This window comes from Cebus imitator, unplaced genomic scaffold (genome assembly GCF_001604975.1).
Source record: "Cebus imitator isolate Cc_AM_T3 unplaced genomic scaffold, Cebus_imitator-1.0 Scaffold18, whole genome shotgun sequence".
Lineage (NCBI taxonomy): Eukaryota > Metazoa > Chordata > Mammalia > Primates > Cebidae > Cebus > Cebus imitator.
Window position 1 is genome coordinate 8,197,432 of NW_016107333.1, and position 17,697 is coordinate 8,215,128.

General features: G+C 39.5%; 1 protein-coding gene across 3 annotated transcripts in view; it reads right to left on the minus strand.

The window, feature by feature from the left end:
* The window catches only part of CBFA2T2 (CBFA2/RUNX1 partner transcriptional co-repressor 2), a 140,828-nt gene that overhangs the window by 20,889 nt on the left and 102,242 nt on the right, over positions 1-17,697 (minus strand). For all 3 annotated transcript variants that reach the window (XM_017514130.2, XM_017514119.2, XM_037733239.1), the window contains exons 2-6: positions 17,211-17,354; positions 12,675-12,916; positions 5,752-5,841; positions 2,105-2,286; positions 405-658 (exon numbers count right to left, since the gene is read on the minus strand). In XM_017514130.2, the coding sequence (XP_017369619.1) occupies positions 405-658; positions 2,105-2,286; positions 5,752-5,841; positions 12,675-12,916; positions 17,211-17,354 (912 nt within the window). The remainder of the gene's footprint in view (positions 1-404; positions 659-2,104; positions 2,287-5,751; positions 5,842-12,674; positions 12,917-17,210; positions 17,355-17,697) is intronic.

A 17,697-nucleotide genomic window follows, 5' to 3' on the forward strand; every position in this document is an offset into this window, starting at 1 on the left:
AGACAGAGTCTTGCTCTATTGTCTAGGCTGGAGTGCAGTGGCTCGATCTCTGCTCACTGAAACCTCCACCTCCCAGGTTCAAGTGATTCTCCTGCCTCAGCCTCCCGAGTAGCTAGGACTGCAGGTACATGCCACCACGCCTGGCTAATTTCTTGCATTTTTAGTAGAGATGAAGTTTCACTGTGTTAGCCAAGATGGTCTTGATCTCTTGACCTTGTGATCCGCCCGCCTCAGCCTCCCTAAGTGCTGGGATTACAGGTGTGAGCCACTGCGCCCAGCCAGCCTCCCAAAGTTTTTATCCAATCGTGGAAAAAAGCAATCATGGTATTATTTGACTTTATCACTGAGTTGGAAAGACATCCAATAATCCAATCTGAATTTACCATGCTGCTTAGATTGCTCACCAAGACTGTGGTGTCTATCACGAACTTCTCGGTGCTCTAGCATCTTGTTGGGTTCCCGATACAGGTGAGAAGTTGCAATATCCTCTAAGGTGTAATGCTGAAGAGGCGGAGGGGTAGGATGGAATTGGCCCCCAGGATTCATGAGGGGCACAGTGAGGGCAGGACTGTGCCGAGGAGCAGGGCTGATGGTACATATTCTCTTGGCAGGAGGCTCAGGAGCAACTGTATCTCTATCAAAATTATTTTCTTCTCTCCTGTGGAAGAAGCAGAAGTGCATATCTGAGCCTGTCAACAAGTGTACATGCAGACATTTCCAGAGCACCTACTATGCGTTAGGTATTGTGATATGCACTGGGATAAACAGGAAGACTCTAAGGAAGGCATAACATGAGGCATGAACTGAATTGTCTTCAGGGGCCAGGGATATCGTATAAACTGCTGACTGATACCAGCCTGAAAAGAGAGGTCAAAGCCATCTATAACCGAACAGAAACATTAACCCTCATGAAGCAAAGGAGTGACTAAGGAGATGACAGCATTTTCCTGAGTTATGGGTTCAGCCATACTTGGGAAAGTATTAAGGTCAAACTTGTTACTATGAAGGTGAGTTACTGGAAAGAAACTGCATGGGAGAAAAAAGGCTCATATAACAAATCCAATTGGGTCTTTTATTTTTTTAAAGCCAGTCAAATTAACAGTGGGTCCAATTGTGTACTGGCAGGGTTTTCAGTGACTCAGATTCAACTGTAATAAATTTTCTACTTTTCTTTTTTATACTTTCTAAAAAGTGTCATTAAAGCCTATCCACTATTGTTAAATTATTGCCGCCTTTGATAGCCACTCATAGGGAGCTTTCCAAAATAAATTCATATTAATTTTAATCTCAGTAAAAATGAGTCACTGGCAAGTATTAATAATTGCTATACTTTTTCGAGACTTCTCACATCAGAAAAAAAAGAGTTTGTCAAAAATAATAATTCTCTCATCAAAAAGGGAAAAAATACATTTGGCAGATTGTATTTCTTTATTTTTTAATTCTTTCTATGAACAGCATCCAAGAAAAGGTACAACTGTATTTCTGAGGCTTCTCGAACAGGAGACCCATAAATTTTCTAAAGTAGAGTTTCTCACTGGGTATGTAGGCATCTGAAGAGTTTCTGAAAAACGCTCATGACTAGAAGCTACTCTCATAGATTTTAGATGTATCCTGCAGCTTGGTATTGGAAAAAAGCAAAAATAACCATAGAAAGCCTGAGACATTGGGCTGGGTATGGTGGCTCACACCTGTAATCCCAGCACTTTGGGAGGTCAAGGCAGGTGGATCTCTAGAGCTCACAAGTTTGAGATCAGGCTGGGCAACACGGTAAAAGCCCATCTCTCCAACAATAACAACAAAAACAACAGCTACAACAAAACAATAGAAAAACCCCACAAATATTAGCTGGGCATGGTGGCACGTGCCTGCAGTCCCAGATACTCAGGAGGCTGAGGTGGGAAGAACGCTTGCGCCCAGGAGGCAGAGGCTGCAGTAAACAAATATTGTGCCACTGTGCTCCAGTCTGGGCGATAGAGCCAGAACTTGTCTCAATAGAAGTCTGAGACATTATAACCACAGCAATCAAATTCTCTTTCTTTTATAAGCAAAGGGAAAGGACACTGTGGTTCCAGAAAGACAAGGACAGCAAAGCTCATCTGCTCACCTCTCCGGACTGGGCCTCTTCCCATTTCCATGTACTTCCATGAGCAGCTCTGAAGAGTCAGCAGGCGATGCAATGCTTGTATTGAGCAGAAGGTGTTCATGCTGAGCCAGGTACTGGGATGGGGTCTGCTTGGCTGCCCGAGCGCAGTGCAGCAGTTCTCGCTGCAGCAGGGGCAGATTGGCCTTGAAAGGAAGAGGCAGTTTTCTCAGTGTTGGGCCCTATACAACAGGGCTCAGCACCTCAAACGCTTTCATGAAGTAGATGATACAGATAAAAGCCCTCTTTTCCTTGGCAGTCTGATTTTCACATGCTTCTTCTGTGAGTATGACACCTCTTATACGACACTTGAATTACTGGTTCAGTTATTTCTTGCCCCAACCAGATGTAAATCTGCTTAAGGAAGAGACTGTACCTTATTTACCTTTACAGCCTAGTATAGAGTCAAAGTTCAATAAAGCGTTGTTGAACATAGTAATTTTAAAACACACACTTCTGAAGACTTCAGTGAGTGAGAGAAGTACTATTGCCTATGTGGGTGTCATTCCAAGCCCTGGTTTCTCTCTTCTGAATCCCAGCCCATCTCTGATAGCACTACTCAGCCTTCCTTCATGTTCTATATGAGAGCTGCCATGGAATTCTAGAAACTGTGATTATTACGAAACATGGGAGTTTGAAAAGGAGCATTGGGAGTGATGTAAAATGTAAAAAGATAATTCATTAGATATTTTTCTGTCTCTCATATTTAGAAAACCTATAATAGGAACAAATCACATTTTAAAACCCATACATCTTTTAAAGCTCAGAACTTGACTTCCTTCATATACAGAATTTACTTTTCCCATGTCTTTTATTAAAAAAAAACCATAAAGTAGAAATTATATTTTTCTCATCAAATTTAAAAGCAATGCAGGCTGAGCTCATAAGCAAAGGCTTAAACCCAAGGGACAAATGAGTAAGTGAAAGGAGAGTTTTAATACATGCAAGTAGCTATCCCTTCACTGAGGGTTAATTTAGCAGGCACCATAATTAGTGACTGTTTTAAAGCAGAAATAAATTGACAAAACCCCAAATGCTAGCCAAAAAGCTGCCATAACAACCTACCTCATGCTGTTTTCCAAAATAACAGAGTTAAGAATAGGGAATTTGACTATATAAAATTCTTTTAAAGTCTGTTCTATAACCTCAATCTTGTTGCAACTGTAAAAACTTAATTAAAAAAAAAAAAACCACCATGTCAGATCTTTACACTTGTGACATGTCCCATGATGAATAAAAAACATGCTAATTATTTCCTATTAACACAAATTTCACAAATCTTTTTTAATTCTAGAGTCTTGGGGAAATAATTGTCTGCCAGATCTGACACACAGAAAGGAGATCAAGATAGAGCCAGTACAGCTGTTTCAGGGCTCAGGAAGGTGCCACAGACTTCTCAGAGCAGCCAGGGCTTTGACGCCGTGAGAACAGAGCCGTGATACAGGCTGTGCGCCTTAGACCTATGCCTCTTTCTGTGTATCTGCTGTGCTCCAATATAAAGTTTTTAAAAACTGGTATTAGTACTTTTGTAAGATGACCTATCTGTCTGATGCTATTACATTTTCTTAGGAAATGAAAGGTAAAGTAAAAGGGGCTTATTTATTTGGCTAGATAGTAAATTTTTTAGGCTTTGTTAAAAGGCGAAATTAAAGATATTATACAGATACTCATAAAACAGAGAAAACAAATTTCCATAAATATTGACAAAATTCAAAATATAGTAACAATTGAGTATAATTTTTTGTTTTGTTGTGTTTGTTTTGTTTTTGAGATGGAGTCTTGCTCTGTCACCCAGGCTAAAGTGCAGTGGTGCAACCTCGGCTCACTGCAACGTCTGCCTCCCGGGTTCAAGCGATTCTCCTGCCTCAGCCTTCTGAGTAGCTGGGACTACAAGTGCATGCCACGATGTCTGGCTAATTTTTTGTATTTTTAGTAGAGATGGGGTTTCACCATATTGGTCAGGCTGGTCTCTTGATGATCCACCCACCTTGGCCTCCCAAAGTGCTGGGATTATAGGTGTGAGCCACTGAGCCCAGCCGAGTACAGTTTTTTTGGAAAATGATTCTAATCATACTAACACATCAGAGAGAACCAAATCCAGGTAACTATGCCGTAATCTGTAAAAATGTCAAGATCACAAGCAGCTGAGTGAGTGTGCCAGACTAAAGCGGACTAAAGACACATGACAAATAATGCAACGAGTGGTCCTGAATTAGATCCAGAACTAAGCTCCCTCCCAAGCTTTTCTTTGTTGTAAAATATATTAGCAGCATACGTGGTGAAGTATGAATACGGTCTATAGATACGATAACAGTGCTGTATCAATGTTACTTTCCTGATTTGATAACTGTATTCAAGTATTTAAAAGCATAATGTCTGCAGCTTACTTTTCTTTGTTTAGACAGAGTTTTGTTCTGTCACCCAGGCTGGAGTGTGGTGACATGGTCTTGGCTCACTGCAACCTCTGCCTTCCAGGTTCAAGCAATTCTCCTTCTTCAACCTCATGAGTAGCTGGGACTACAGGCAGGTGCTAATTTTTTTGTATTTTTAGTAAAGACAGGGTTTCACCATGTTAGTCAGGCTGTTCTCTTAACTCCTGACCTCAAGTGATCTGGCCGCCTTGGCCTCCCAAAGTGCTGGGATTATGGGCATTAGCCACCATACCTGGTCTTGCAGCTTACTCTTAAATAATTTTTTTTTTTTTTTTTAAAGAGAGTCTTGCTCTGTCACCCAGGCTGGGGTGCAGTGACACAATGTCAGCTCACTGCATCCTGCACCTCCCAGGTTCAAGCAATTCTCCTGCCTCAGACTCCCAAGTAGCTGGGACTACAGGTGTGTGCCACTGCCCAGCTGATTTTTCTTGTATTTTTTGGTAGAGATGGGGTTTTGCCATGTTGGACAGGTGGTCTCGAACTCCTGAGCTCAAGCAATCCACCTGCGTTGGCTTCCCAAAGTGCTGGAATTACAGGTGTGGACCACTGTCCCCGGCCAAAAGCTTTTTAAAAAGATTATATTCCATGTAAAGAAAACACTATCTCATTTCATTTATCATTTAAGCATGATAATGCAGAACAATCTCTCCAAAAGTTATGGTCCGGAAAACATTATTGCAGAAGACATCTTTAGAAACTACAGTAACTGGGTTTGGGGAGACACAAACACTGTCTTCCCACATCCTCTCCTGACCTTAGAGTAAGTCTAAACTGCAAAGGCCTTGCCTTTTGTCCGACAGCCCTCTTCTCAGATACCATACTCTTCACACTCTGACTGTACCCAAAAGATTAGTGTGCAGTTATTTCTTCTGTTAGGAGCTCTACCTCCCTTCTACCTTCACACTTCCAGCCCAAGCACCTCCCATTCTCTCCTATGCTAGCTACTCCTGTGTGTTACCAGCAGTGTCTGCACACAGACCACAACATAAGACTTTTGCAGTTCTCATCTCATGAAATCTGAGGTTTATCTGTTGACTGCACTCAGACCTCTCTAACAGCCAAAAATAAAGATCTAAAAATGTGGCAAACTGCTCTGATTTAAATCACGTAACAGGGATTAGAAGAACTTGAGAAGATACTGAAGATAAATTATATTTAGTAATTATTTTATTGAATTACCTTGAGAAATGGAATCACAAAAGGACGAAGGGGGAAGTTTGTGGCTTCTTGGAGCTTACAGTGGAACTCCTCAATTGTCACTGTTGAGTTCTGAAAAGATAAATAACCTCGTTCAACCTCCAAAAACTTACAATGCCAAGCTTTTTTTTTTTTTTTTTTTTTTTTTTTTTTTTTTTTTTTTTTTTTTTTTTTTTCTTTTTTCTGAGACAGAGTCTCACTCTGTTGCCCAGGCTGGAGTGCAGTGCCACAGTCTCAGCTCACTGGAACCTCCGCTTCCCAGGTTCAAGTGATTCTCCTGTCTCAGCCTCCTGAGTAGCTGGGATTACAGATGCCTGACACCACACCTGGCTAATTTTTTTATTTTTAGTAGAGACAGGGTTTCACCATGTTGGCCAGGCTGGTCTCAAACTCCTGATCTCATGATCTGCCTGCCTCGGTCTCCCAAAGTGCTGGGATTACAAGCGTGAGCTAACACACATGGCCTTTCTATTTTTTAAATTTTTAGTAGAGATGAGGTCTTGCTATGTTGTGCAGACTGGTCTTGAGCTCCTGAGATCAAGTTATCCTCCTGCCTCAGCCTCCCAGGTCGGTATTACAGGTGTGAACTCTTTTAAATCATAAGGAAAAGGATAATTGCAGGAACATTATCATGAACTCTGAGCCTGGCAAAGGTAAACCATACTGGTTTCTTATGACAGAAATTCACGCTCCTTGATTCCCTTCACCAACACCTCAAATCCAAATTCTCCCCTTTGCCCAGCAGCCTAGGCTGCAGAATAGGGCACTGCCTTTCTTACTACTCATAAAGAAAGACACTCAGGCCCGATATTGAGGGGTTCATTGCAAGTCACTTCAGGCACAGGGAATCAAGCTTATAACGTTTCCTGTTACAGAGATCCTGACTCAACCTTGGATGTCAACTTCAAGACATTTTGGACTCAATAACCCAGAGTCACATTTTTTCAAAAGTTCATTTCTTTTTCAAGTTCTGCCCCCCACCTCCTGGTATAACGTCCCCAAATCTTCGAAATAGGAAGTCCGAAAAAAAAGCAAAAGAAAAAAGAACAATAGTTTGCCTTCTACCTTCAAGTGGCCTGTATGCATTATGCGTATTAGAGTAACTCCCAACAGGCAAACCCTCAGCTTTTACTGTTCTCTGGAAGGGTGCCCGACATCTGTGTTTTCTCAAAAGTCTAGGCCTTAAACTAGGAATGGGACTCAGCAACTCTGCTAAGGGGAATGAACAAATAAAAATATTTTCTTCAAAGTTCATAAAACTATGTAGGATAACAAATTAAAACAAACAAAACAAGACAAAATGTGAGGATTATTTTGAATCCCTACATGCTCCCCTGAAAGAGCAATTACCATTTCTAGAAATTTACTTTCACAAACTTTCCAAGTGTTCAAAAACATAGTATGTAACACGCAACTTACTCACAATTACAATATATTTTCCTAACCAAAAAAAAAACCTGGGGGGTGTAGGGGGGTGGAATATATAGATCTACCAACAGGAAGCTACATTAAAATTACAAGAGTCATGTATCAGAACACTTATGGGGGGAGGTGGTAGAGTAGATTTATATGCATTAATGTGGAAAAGGTATCTCCAACACTGTTAAGTGGAAAACCAGAAACAGAAGATTATATTTTCTAAGAATCCACTTATAAAAATAACATACGTGCATATCATATCATATATTTAATGCTTGGAAGAATAATCACAATAACAGGTATTTCTGAGTATGCAATTATGTTGGATTTTCCAAATATATCATATTTATTATTCAGTAAACATTAAGATATTTTCCTTCAGGGAAAAGTGGTATGTCCAATTTAAACATGTTAGAGGAAAATGTTTGAACACTTTCCCACATTTCATACCAAAAAAAATTATTTTAAAGTGAACTGTGTATCTGTTCTAAGTATATGACATTTGCACAATACAGCCAAAGAAACCTGTAATTCTGGCAATCAGGAATAAAAACTAAGTGTAAGACAATGGTACTCTTTTATACCTACTGCAAAGGAAGCAATCAGGTCTCATAATGTATGGAAAGACTACTTCCTGAGTAGCTGGGACTACAGGCATACTCCACTGTGCCAGCTAAGGAAAGTTTATTTATTTACCTAGGTTTTTACGCTTACTCTTAACATTTTCATTTTCTGCACATCCTGGTCTGGGATATGTCAGGAAAACACAAAACCTAGGGAACTCACTGCTTACGTAGTCCCGTGGGTCCCATGAGTGAATCTGCCCTTTTCTCTCTACCTTTAAGAGTGGTTATCGTCGTCGTCGTCTTTTTCTTTTTAAAGAGATAGGGTCTTGCTCTGTCCCCCAGGCTCACAATCCAACTGCCTCAGCCTCCTAAGTAGCTGGGTCTACAGGCGCACTCCACCATGCCTGGCAAAGGGTCTAATTATTTTTGTTTTATATGCAATGTCCAAGGGTTTTTGCCATTTATTAAGAGGAATAGGGAGAAGTATGCCTTTCTATCTTGCCTCTGAACCAGAATGAGACTTGATTTTTAATGACATCATATTCCAAAACAGATATATTATACTTTACTCAGGGTTTTACAGACTTTTTAGTTAGTTTCAATGAGGGAGGGGGTACTTAATGTTGAACTGGTTATCTTGGTGCACACTGTTTATCATTTTCTTAGGACAAATGGTACCAGAAACATTGCCAAACATTCTCCAAATAAGAAGGTGAAGCACAAAACATTTACCATTACCTTAAAGTGGAATATGCCCAGGCTTGCCCTTCTGGGTATAGTTAGGGACTCTCAGTACCTTATTTCTTACACAACATGGACACAGAATGCAAACAGGTGAAGTCCCCCTACTAAATTATGTGGCCATTATTTTTAGAGACGGGGGTCTGGCTATGTTACCCAGGCTGCCCTCAAACTTTTGGGCCCAAATGATCCTCCTGCCTCAGCCTTCTGAGTAGCTGTTACTACAGGCACACACTACCACACCAACTACGTGGCCTTTCTTTGACGTGGCTAAATAAAGTTTCTGCTACCTGAAAGACTGTTCCACTTATGTATGCCCACCAAAATCTTGGCCATACTTTTCATAATAAAGGACTAGACATGATGAAGATGCTTTCTTGAATAGGCAAATTTAATGCTATAAACATGTTAACTCTCCTTGAAATAGCAGTTTCATTTATGTCTCTCCAATCTTTATATCTTATTTCCTAGGTTAGAACCTTCAGGATTACACTGAATAGAAGACAGATATCCTTAGGTGCTTCCTAATCTCACAGGAAAAGCTTTCAAAATTTCACCATTAAACATGAAGCTTGCTGTAGAGTTTTGGTTACATGTAAAGCCATCATCAAATGAAGGTAGTGCCTGCTATACCTAGTCTGCTAAGTTTTAAATTTTTCTTGCAATAATAAGTACTGTATTTAACAAACACATTTTCTCCCTCAATCCTCACCTAAATCTATATATACTTTTAATATCAATCTTAAAGAAAACATCAGCAGGTTAGAGGCATAACACTTGGGAACACTATATGGCACTCAACACTAAATTTGCATATATGTACAACATATGAAACCATAATTCCACTGTGTGTGTGATGCTTCCACACATGTATAAGAATGTTCACAGGAGCATTATTTGTAATGGCCCTGTACAAAAAAGAGTTAACACAGTAGGCCTAAAACTGCTAGCCTTAGAAAGGCCTGCTTGTAAGGTTGGCCTTCCTACAGTATTAAAACATTTCTTAACTGAAAAGGTGGCAGCACCCATGTGTCCACTGAGGGATTAACAGATCAATAAATGTGATATAGACATAAAATGAAATATTACTCAGCCTTAAAAAGGAAAGAAATTCTGATGTATGCTACAACATGGATAAACCCTGAGGATATTGAGCTAAGTAAAATAGTGTAGTCACAATATGATTCTACTTATATAAGGTACCTAGAGTAGTAAAAAGAGACAGAAAGTAGATTGGTTAATTGCCAGGGTCTAGGGAGAGGGGGGAATGGGGTGTTATTGTTTAATTGGCAAAATTTGGCGAGATGAAAAGAGTTTTGGAGATGGATGGTGATGATGGCTGTATGATAATGTGAATATACTTATCACTAAACTGTAAACCTAAAAATAGTTAACACAGTAAATCTCATCACAATTCAAAAAAAGCAACTGCATAAATTCCTTAACCCTGTGATGCTCATAGGCTCTAGGTACACAATGGTTGAACAGGGACACAACGGTGAACAGGACAAACAATATGAATGTATTTCGAACCACTGAACTGTATACTTAAAATGCGGTTAAAATGGTATTTTCTGTAATGTATATTTTACTATGGGAAAAAAAAGTTAACCCGTGTGGCCATTTAAAAGAAATAATTGAACATACCTACATATACTTTTCATAACTAAAAAAAGATTCACATTTTTTGGAAATGAATTTTTGACATGTTTACTTTTAATCTTGAAATTATTTTTAAGAATAGATAATACTTGAAGTAATTTGCTGCTGGAATCATCATAACATTTTGATGTCTGCTTTGTTTCCAATTATGTTCAAGCTCATTTTGACATTTAAGACCAATGACCTTACTTTAGATCCAGTAAGATTTTTCTATAGTAGTCTAAAATTTGAGGAATAAATAGATTTAAAATAAAAAAGAACTATACTTTCCCTAACCAATAAGGGTGACTGTGTGTAGAGTAGTTCTGTGAACAAGACGGTTCATGCTAGACACAGGTTTTCCCGATAAGAGGGTAAAATTTGGCAGGTGCTAGGCAAAAAGTGCCTATGTGACCAGGTTCCAACAAAAACTTTGGGCACTGAGTCTTTAATAGGCTTCCCTTGACAGAAGCATATACGTTGCTGTATTTTTGTTGCTGGGGAAAGGGCACTCTTGTGTTACCATTCAGACGAGGGAGAGAGCATAAGGACTCCACCTGTGTGTCTCTCTCTTTTATGATCTAACTATGTCTCTTTACTATGCATCTGTAATTGATCTTAGCTGTGAGCACAACTGTATGTCGAGTCCTGTGACTCCTTCTGGCAAACCTCAAAACATAGGGATGATGCTGGAGATGCCAAAACTGTCCCAAATTGCAAATGACTTAAATGTCACATAGTCCAAAGTGTAAACTGTAGTGCATTCCTACAATAAAACACTATAGCAATGAAAATAAACAAGCTCTACTCATAGGTAACAAGGATGAAACCTCACAAATGACAAAGTCATTTATTGCATTTTGCCTTGTATGCAAGTTCTTTCATAATAGACTGAGAGATTTTTTAAATTTATATTTTGAGATAAGGTCTCACTCAGTCACCTAGCCTGGAAGTACAGTGGTGCAAACACAGCTTTCCCGGGCCCAAGGAATCCTCCCACCTCAGCCTCCTGAGTAGCTAGGACCACAGGCATGTGCCACCATACTCAGCTAACTTTTGAAAAATTGTTTTGTAGTGACAGAGACTCACTATATAGCCAGGCTGATCTTGAACTCCTGCACTCAAGCAATCCTCTCACCTTGGCTTCCCAAAGTGCTAGAATTACAGGCGTGAGACACCACACCTGGACTTAGACTGAGGAAAATTTTTAAGGCTGTTTTGTCTCAGAATTCTTCTAATTTATATGGATTGCATTTATTTACATTACCATATCAGAAATTAAAGCTGAGAATTTAAATAAAATACAAAATAACTGTATTGGTTCAGACTGAGGTGTGATTTTTAAAATCTGTATTTTCTCAAAGTAAGAAGAGTGGCACTGTTTTATAATTTATAAGTCTCTTTAATGTCTAGCATAATAGAAATCAGTTGGATTCTATCTACTTTTGCCTTTATTCTACTACTATCTCCAGAAAGGATCCTGGGGAATCTTTGGGGTCTCTGGATCACACTTGGAGAACAGCAACTTCAAGGATTAGTGCTGTGATTCATCTTTCTATCCCAGAAGAAGGGGTTAACATACACAAAGGAGCACAGAATGCTTTCACTGGAGGTAAATCTTAAAGAATTCAACTAGAAACATTGGGAACTGGTAGTACTTCCCTTATAAATACTGAGAATAAAACCCCACCCAGTTGTCAAAGTCAGAAAATTACCCCTTTATACCAAGGTTCACCAAGCGCAATATAGAAAGAAAAATTATGTGTATCTTGCAAATTCTTAAGCAAGTTTATATGCACAAGGAGCTGAACAATTCAATCCCTTTGATACTATTTATTTAGTCCATGAAACTTGTAATTTTACAAATTATTGTTTTAAAAATTAAATTTGCTACTTCCCTACTCTCCTTGGTTTGGAAACAATGTACGAGGCACTGAATATATGAAACTGCAAAACCTTGCATTAACTTGGTTGGACACCAGTGGGCCTGTTGAGACCAGTTTTAAGAAAAATCCAAAGTTGTTTTGGGAATTAAGAAAATATCATTGACTGCTTCTTTGATAAGCATTGATATAAAATCTACAATTAAACATTATGCCTGTAATCCCAGCATTTTGAGAAGCTGGGGTAGGCAGATTGCTTGAAGCTAGGAGTTTGAGACCAGCCTGAACAAGACAGGGAGATCCCGGCTCTACAAAAATAAAAATACTAGCTGGGCATGGTGGCACGCCCATATAGTCCCAACTACTTGGGAGGCTGAGGCAAGAGAATTGCTTAAACCTGGAAGATCAAGGCTGAAGTGAGCTGTGTTTGCACCACTGTACTCCAGCCTGGGTGACAGAGTGAGACCCTGTCTCAAAAGAAAAATCCTACAATTAAACAGTTTTATACAAGTTATTCAATAACTAGTCTAGTCTGTAGCATCTGCCATATTACTATGGGTTTGAAAATGAGCAGAAATATCTAGAACTTCTCTGCTGGCTTTGGATCTAAGCCACATACTCAGGCAGCTGACAACAACAGTGAGGCTGTACTTACCACCAGTGCAAGAACAAGAGTCCGCACCTTCTCCCCAATCTCAGGGGAGATGTCATTGCCAAACTGTTGCAGAGTGGTAAGAAAGCGTTTCAACTTGCTGAGCTGTCGAGCACCACAAGTCGCTGGCAACTGCTGATTTGTGAGTGCAGATGATGTGGAAGAGGCAGGACCATTGCTGAATCTCTGTGGTGGTGATGGGGCGCCATTGAGGGTAGGAGGAGAATGGTTGATTCCATTGCTTACTAAAAGAAAGCCAAAATGAAAGACTCAGGTTACGTGCAAAACAACAGGACCTTTGTTCATTTTTTCTTGTTTGTGTTCTCCTTCATTTGTTCATTTAAATTTTGTAAAGCACATGTTATAAAAGTATGCAAAACATGTTCTGTCCTTAATGAGACTGCTGTCAAATAAAAGTGATAACAGAGTAACATTGGAGTTTTAAAAAGAAAGCAGAGTGCTCCAAGAGCAATAAGGGACATCTAACTCTACAGGTGCCATGGGCAGGGGTCCACAGTTTTAAGAAAGACTTCCTGCAACAGGTAGTACTTGAGATGGGTCTCGTCCAATAGCTCTTTCCAGTGATGGGGTACTCATATCCATCTTTTACATCACATCTTCTTCCCAATTTCAAGATCCCAAAAACAGCAGGTAGTCAATCAGAAGGTAGCATGTGAGCAAGAAACCAGAAAAAGGAGTTATGATAATGTGAGGGATATTTTTTAGGCCTACTGATTTAACGATTTATTCCTACAATAAGATACCCATCTCTTTGGCCATCCAGAATACTCATGTCCATTAAAGCAAGTAACTCTCTGACTTAACGGTGCTAGATTAATATGCCAAATCCTTGGTCATTCAATAAGGAATCTTCCTGATTCCATGCAGGACACTCCCATTCTACATTTTTGCTCAAATTATAATACATTGATTAATTAGTTTTCCTATTTTGTTCTTAATAGTCATTTCCTGATAATTTTAATTTGGAAAAGAACCCTAGAGCTATGGTTTTGTTTTTTGAGGTAGGGTCTCATTCCGCCATCCAGGCTGGAGTGCAGCAGCACCAACTTGGCACATGGCAGCCTCGACCTCCTGCACTCAAGCGTCCCTCCATCTCAGTCTCCTGAGTAGCTGGGACTACAAGAATGTGCCACCATGTCCGGCTATTTTTTTTTTTTTTTGGTAGATAAAGGGGTCTGACTATACTGCCCAGGCTGGTGTCAAACTCCTGGCTCAAGCAAGCCTCACGCCTTGGCCTCCCAAAGGCTGTGATTACAGGCATGAGCCACTGTGCCTGGCACTGAGCTATGTTCTTGTTGGCACTGAGTAAAAACCTAATTGATCTAGTACCTAAGTGTCATCCTATTTTCACTTAATCATATTCAGCTTTAAAAAACTATTAAAGTGAAACTGCATCTAAAAACATAAGAAACAATACAGGACTTAAGCAATATTTAAAGAGTCAATCATTTAATCTTTACCTAGCTTAGAAAAATGACATTTAATCATATTTTACCAAAAACAAACTTATTAATTATAAAAATTCTTCCACTTCCTTTCTACTTCCTCTAAGCCACTCACAGTTAACCATCTCTGTTCCCTCTTCTTACACTGAACCTTATTCACATTTGACCTGGCAAGCTCTTTTTCATTCCATATAGTTCAGGTATCATCTCTATTAAGGAGCATTCTTTGACACATGCTGCTGCTGCTCCACTTGAAGGTCAGCCTTAGTGGATTCACTATATCTCTGTGCTGCCTATGTGCATGCTTCCATCATTTTACTTCCCAAATTATGCTTGTTTCTTTCCCTTTTTTTTGAGATAGAGTCTTGCTCTGTTACCCAGGCTGGAGTGCAGTGGTGTGATCTCGGCTCACTGCAACCTCCGCCTCCAGGGTTCAAGCGATTCTCCTGCCTCAACCTCCCAAGCAGGTGGGATTACAGGCTTGCACCACCACACCCAGCTAATTTTTTGTACTTTTAGTAGAGACAGAGTTTCACCATGTTGGCCAGGCTGGTCTCAAACTCCTGACCTCAAGTGATCTGCTCTGCTCTCCTCAGCCTACCCAAGTGCTGGGATTACAGGCGTGAGCCACCGCGCCCGACCTATGCTTATTTCTATATTTTTGTTGCCTTATTGACTAATATACTACACAACACATATGTCCATACTGTAATTAAGTTTTACAAACTGTGTATACTGTGTATATTTTTGCTTTGTTCATTTGCTAGCAAAGGGTAAGTGTTCAGGAAAATGCTGCTGAATGATTCACTGTATAAAAGGCTAACAGGCTGAGAAAGGGGGTGAATTTTCTTCTGTGTCTTCCATTAAAGGAAATTACTAAAGCTACTAGAAAGAAGGTTCAACACTCAATCTCAGCAATCCAGAAAATTAGTTGCAATGGTCTGCCATTTCTTTGTTTTCACAGAAAGGTCAATTGTTATTGGCAAGCTGTTCCCTTTTGAAGGAACCCACAAAAATAACACATTATCATGCTTTTAGCTACTCTGATGCACAGGAAGGTTTCTTCGTAGTCTCTTTAGTAAAAACTGTATGATCGCATTTTCTGAAATGAAACATCCACCTCCAAGCAGCCAAATATGGAAGTGAAAAGGGCTGCATTTATATATACATGTACCTATGGGTGTATCTTGAAATCTGATTGATGGCCAAGATTTAAATCTGTTTCTTTTCAAGATAGTATATATGTCTAGGTCTGTTTAACTTTGAGATAGAAATTAGAATTTTTAAAAAGTGATATTGTACTTCTTTTCATTCACTCTGGCTCAAACTGAATGCTGCAGTTGCCAGCTACTCAATTTCAAATGTTTTGGGAAAATAATAAACTTCCAATTAACGCTGTACATCTTACATTCTCTTACACACAAAACACAAAGTTTTGAGCAAGGACAGTGTGCAAGCTTGTGTAATAACATTTAAATAAAACAATACATATAGCATCTGGCTCAGTTCTCTGACACTTTTTGGGCATTCCACAAATAGCAGTACATTCTGGTTTAGAGGCAAAAGCTCTGCAGAGTGTCAACGTGAACTGGGGGCGGCAGCATGTGTATGGAAAGGCATAACTCAAATGAAGATCAAGACACGTATGTGCAGCTGGGCGTGGTGGCTCATGCCTATAATCTCAGCACTTTGGGAGGCCAAGGTGGGTAGATCACGAGGTCAGGAGTTCAAGACCAGCCTGGCCAAGATGGTGAAACCCTGTCTCTACTAAAAATACAAAACTTAGCCGATTCCTGTAGTCCTAGCTACCTGGGAGGCTGAGGCTGAAGAATCGCTTGAACCTGGGAGGCTGAGGTTGCAGTGAGCCAAGATCGCGCCACTGCACTCCAGCCTGGGTGACAGAGCAAGACTTCATCTCAAAAAGAAGAAAAGAAAAGAGAAGAAAAGAAAAGAAAAGACATATATGTGCATGTATGTATACCAGATTTTAAGGTGAAGTTTATTTGGGGTTATTTTGGTGATTATCGATATATAGGACTGAAATCATTCAGTTACAGGGTACGTGGAAATTCAGCATTAGTGCACATAGCCAAACAATTTCCAAAAGTGGATGTACTAAATTACACTCCAACCAGCATTGTATGAGTGTTCAAGTTGCTCCATACATCATCGAAACTTGGCATCATTTTGAACATCCCGGTGCATGTATAATGGTATTGTATTGGGTGTTAGTTTGCATTTCCTTGATGGTTAGTGAAGTTGAATATCTTGTTACATATATTATTAGCTAACATAATGGTTATGGACTGAATTCTGCCCGAGTCTTGGCCAAATTCACACACTGAAGTCTTATCTCCTTGTATATCAGAATAGGACCATATTTGGAGATAAGGACTTTGAAGAGTTTATTAAGTTTAAAAGAGGTATTATGAGTAGTCCCTAATCCAATACGATTATTGTCCTTATAAGCAGGGGAAGAGACACCAGGGATACACGCAAATGGAGGAAAGGCCATGTGGGGATATGGTGAGAAGGTAACCATCTGCAAGGCCAAGGTAAAACCAAACCTGCCAACACCTTGATCTTTACATTCTTCCTCCAGAACTGTGAGAAAATTAATAAAAATAAATTGTTTAAACCACCAGTCTGTGGTATTTCATTATGGCAGCCCTAGTAAAATAATACAACAATATCCTCTTTTGTAAAGAGCCTTAATGACAGCACTAGAATGCTTTTAGAATTAATTCTGTAATTCTGGAAAACTTACTTTGAATCCCAAAAGTCAATATAATAATTTAAATTCATTATTGTTAGAGTCAAGGAAATAAAAAGTTACCAAAGAGCATGAAAACAAAATATTTAAACAACTAAATATCCAAATAACTAAGCTAAGTATTATTTGCAGAGGGTGTAATTTATAAAAGAAACAACCAGAAATAATATATCTGTGTCTATGTTTTCAATAGCACTTTGAAAATACTGAATAATATATACGAAAGGCTTCATGCAAGTCAATCTCTTAGATCCAAATGTCTACTCTGAACTACAAACACCAGTAACTAAGAGGTCTCACATGCTGTAGGAGTGAAGGACACTGGCCTCGGTCCTCCAGGATTTATTGGTGGGAGGGGTGGCATGGTGGGAGGTGAGGATCTGGACTGTATCTTCACTTCTACAGGCGATCCAGGCATTGCTGGCACCCTTTTCTCAGGACCAACTGCAAAGAATCAGAGAAATGGAGGTTAGAGTTTTCTATAAGTTTGCAAAAAACAGACAACAATTTGAAATATCAACTTATTTTCCTAGAGGACTGTGAACATACTTAGTATAATGGGCTGAATAGTGACTCCCTAAAAGATATGTCCAAGTCCTAACATCTGAAACTGGGAATGTTACCTGATTTGGCAAAAGGGTCTCTGAAGATGTCATTAAGTTAAAAATCTTGAGAGGAGATCATCCTAGATTATCTGGGTGGGCTCTAAATCCAATCTGAATGGTGTCCTTAAAGAAGAGATGACAGGCTGGGCGCGGTGGCTCACGCCTATAATCCCAGCACTTTG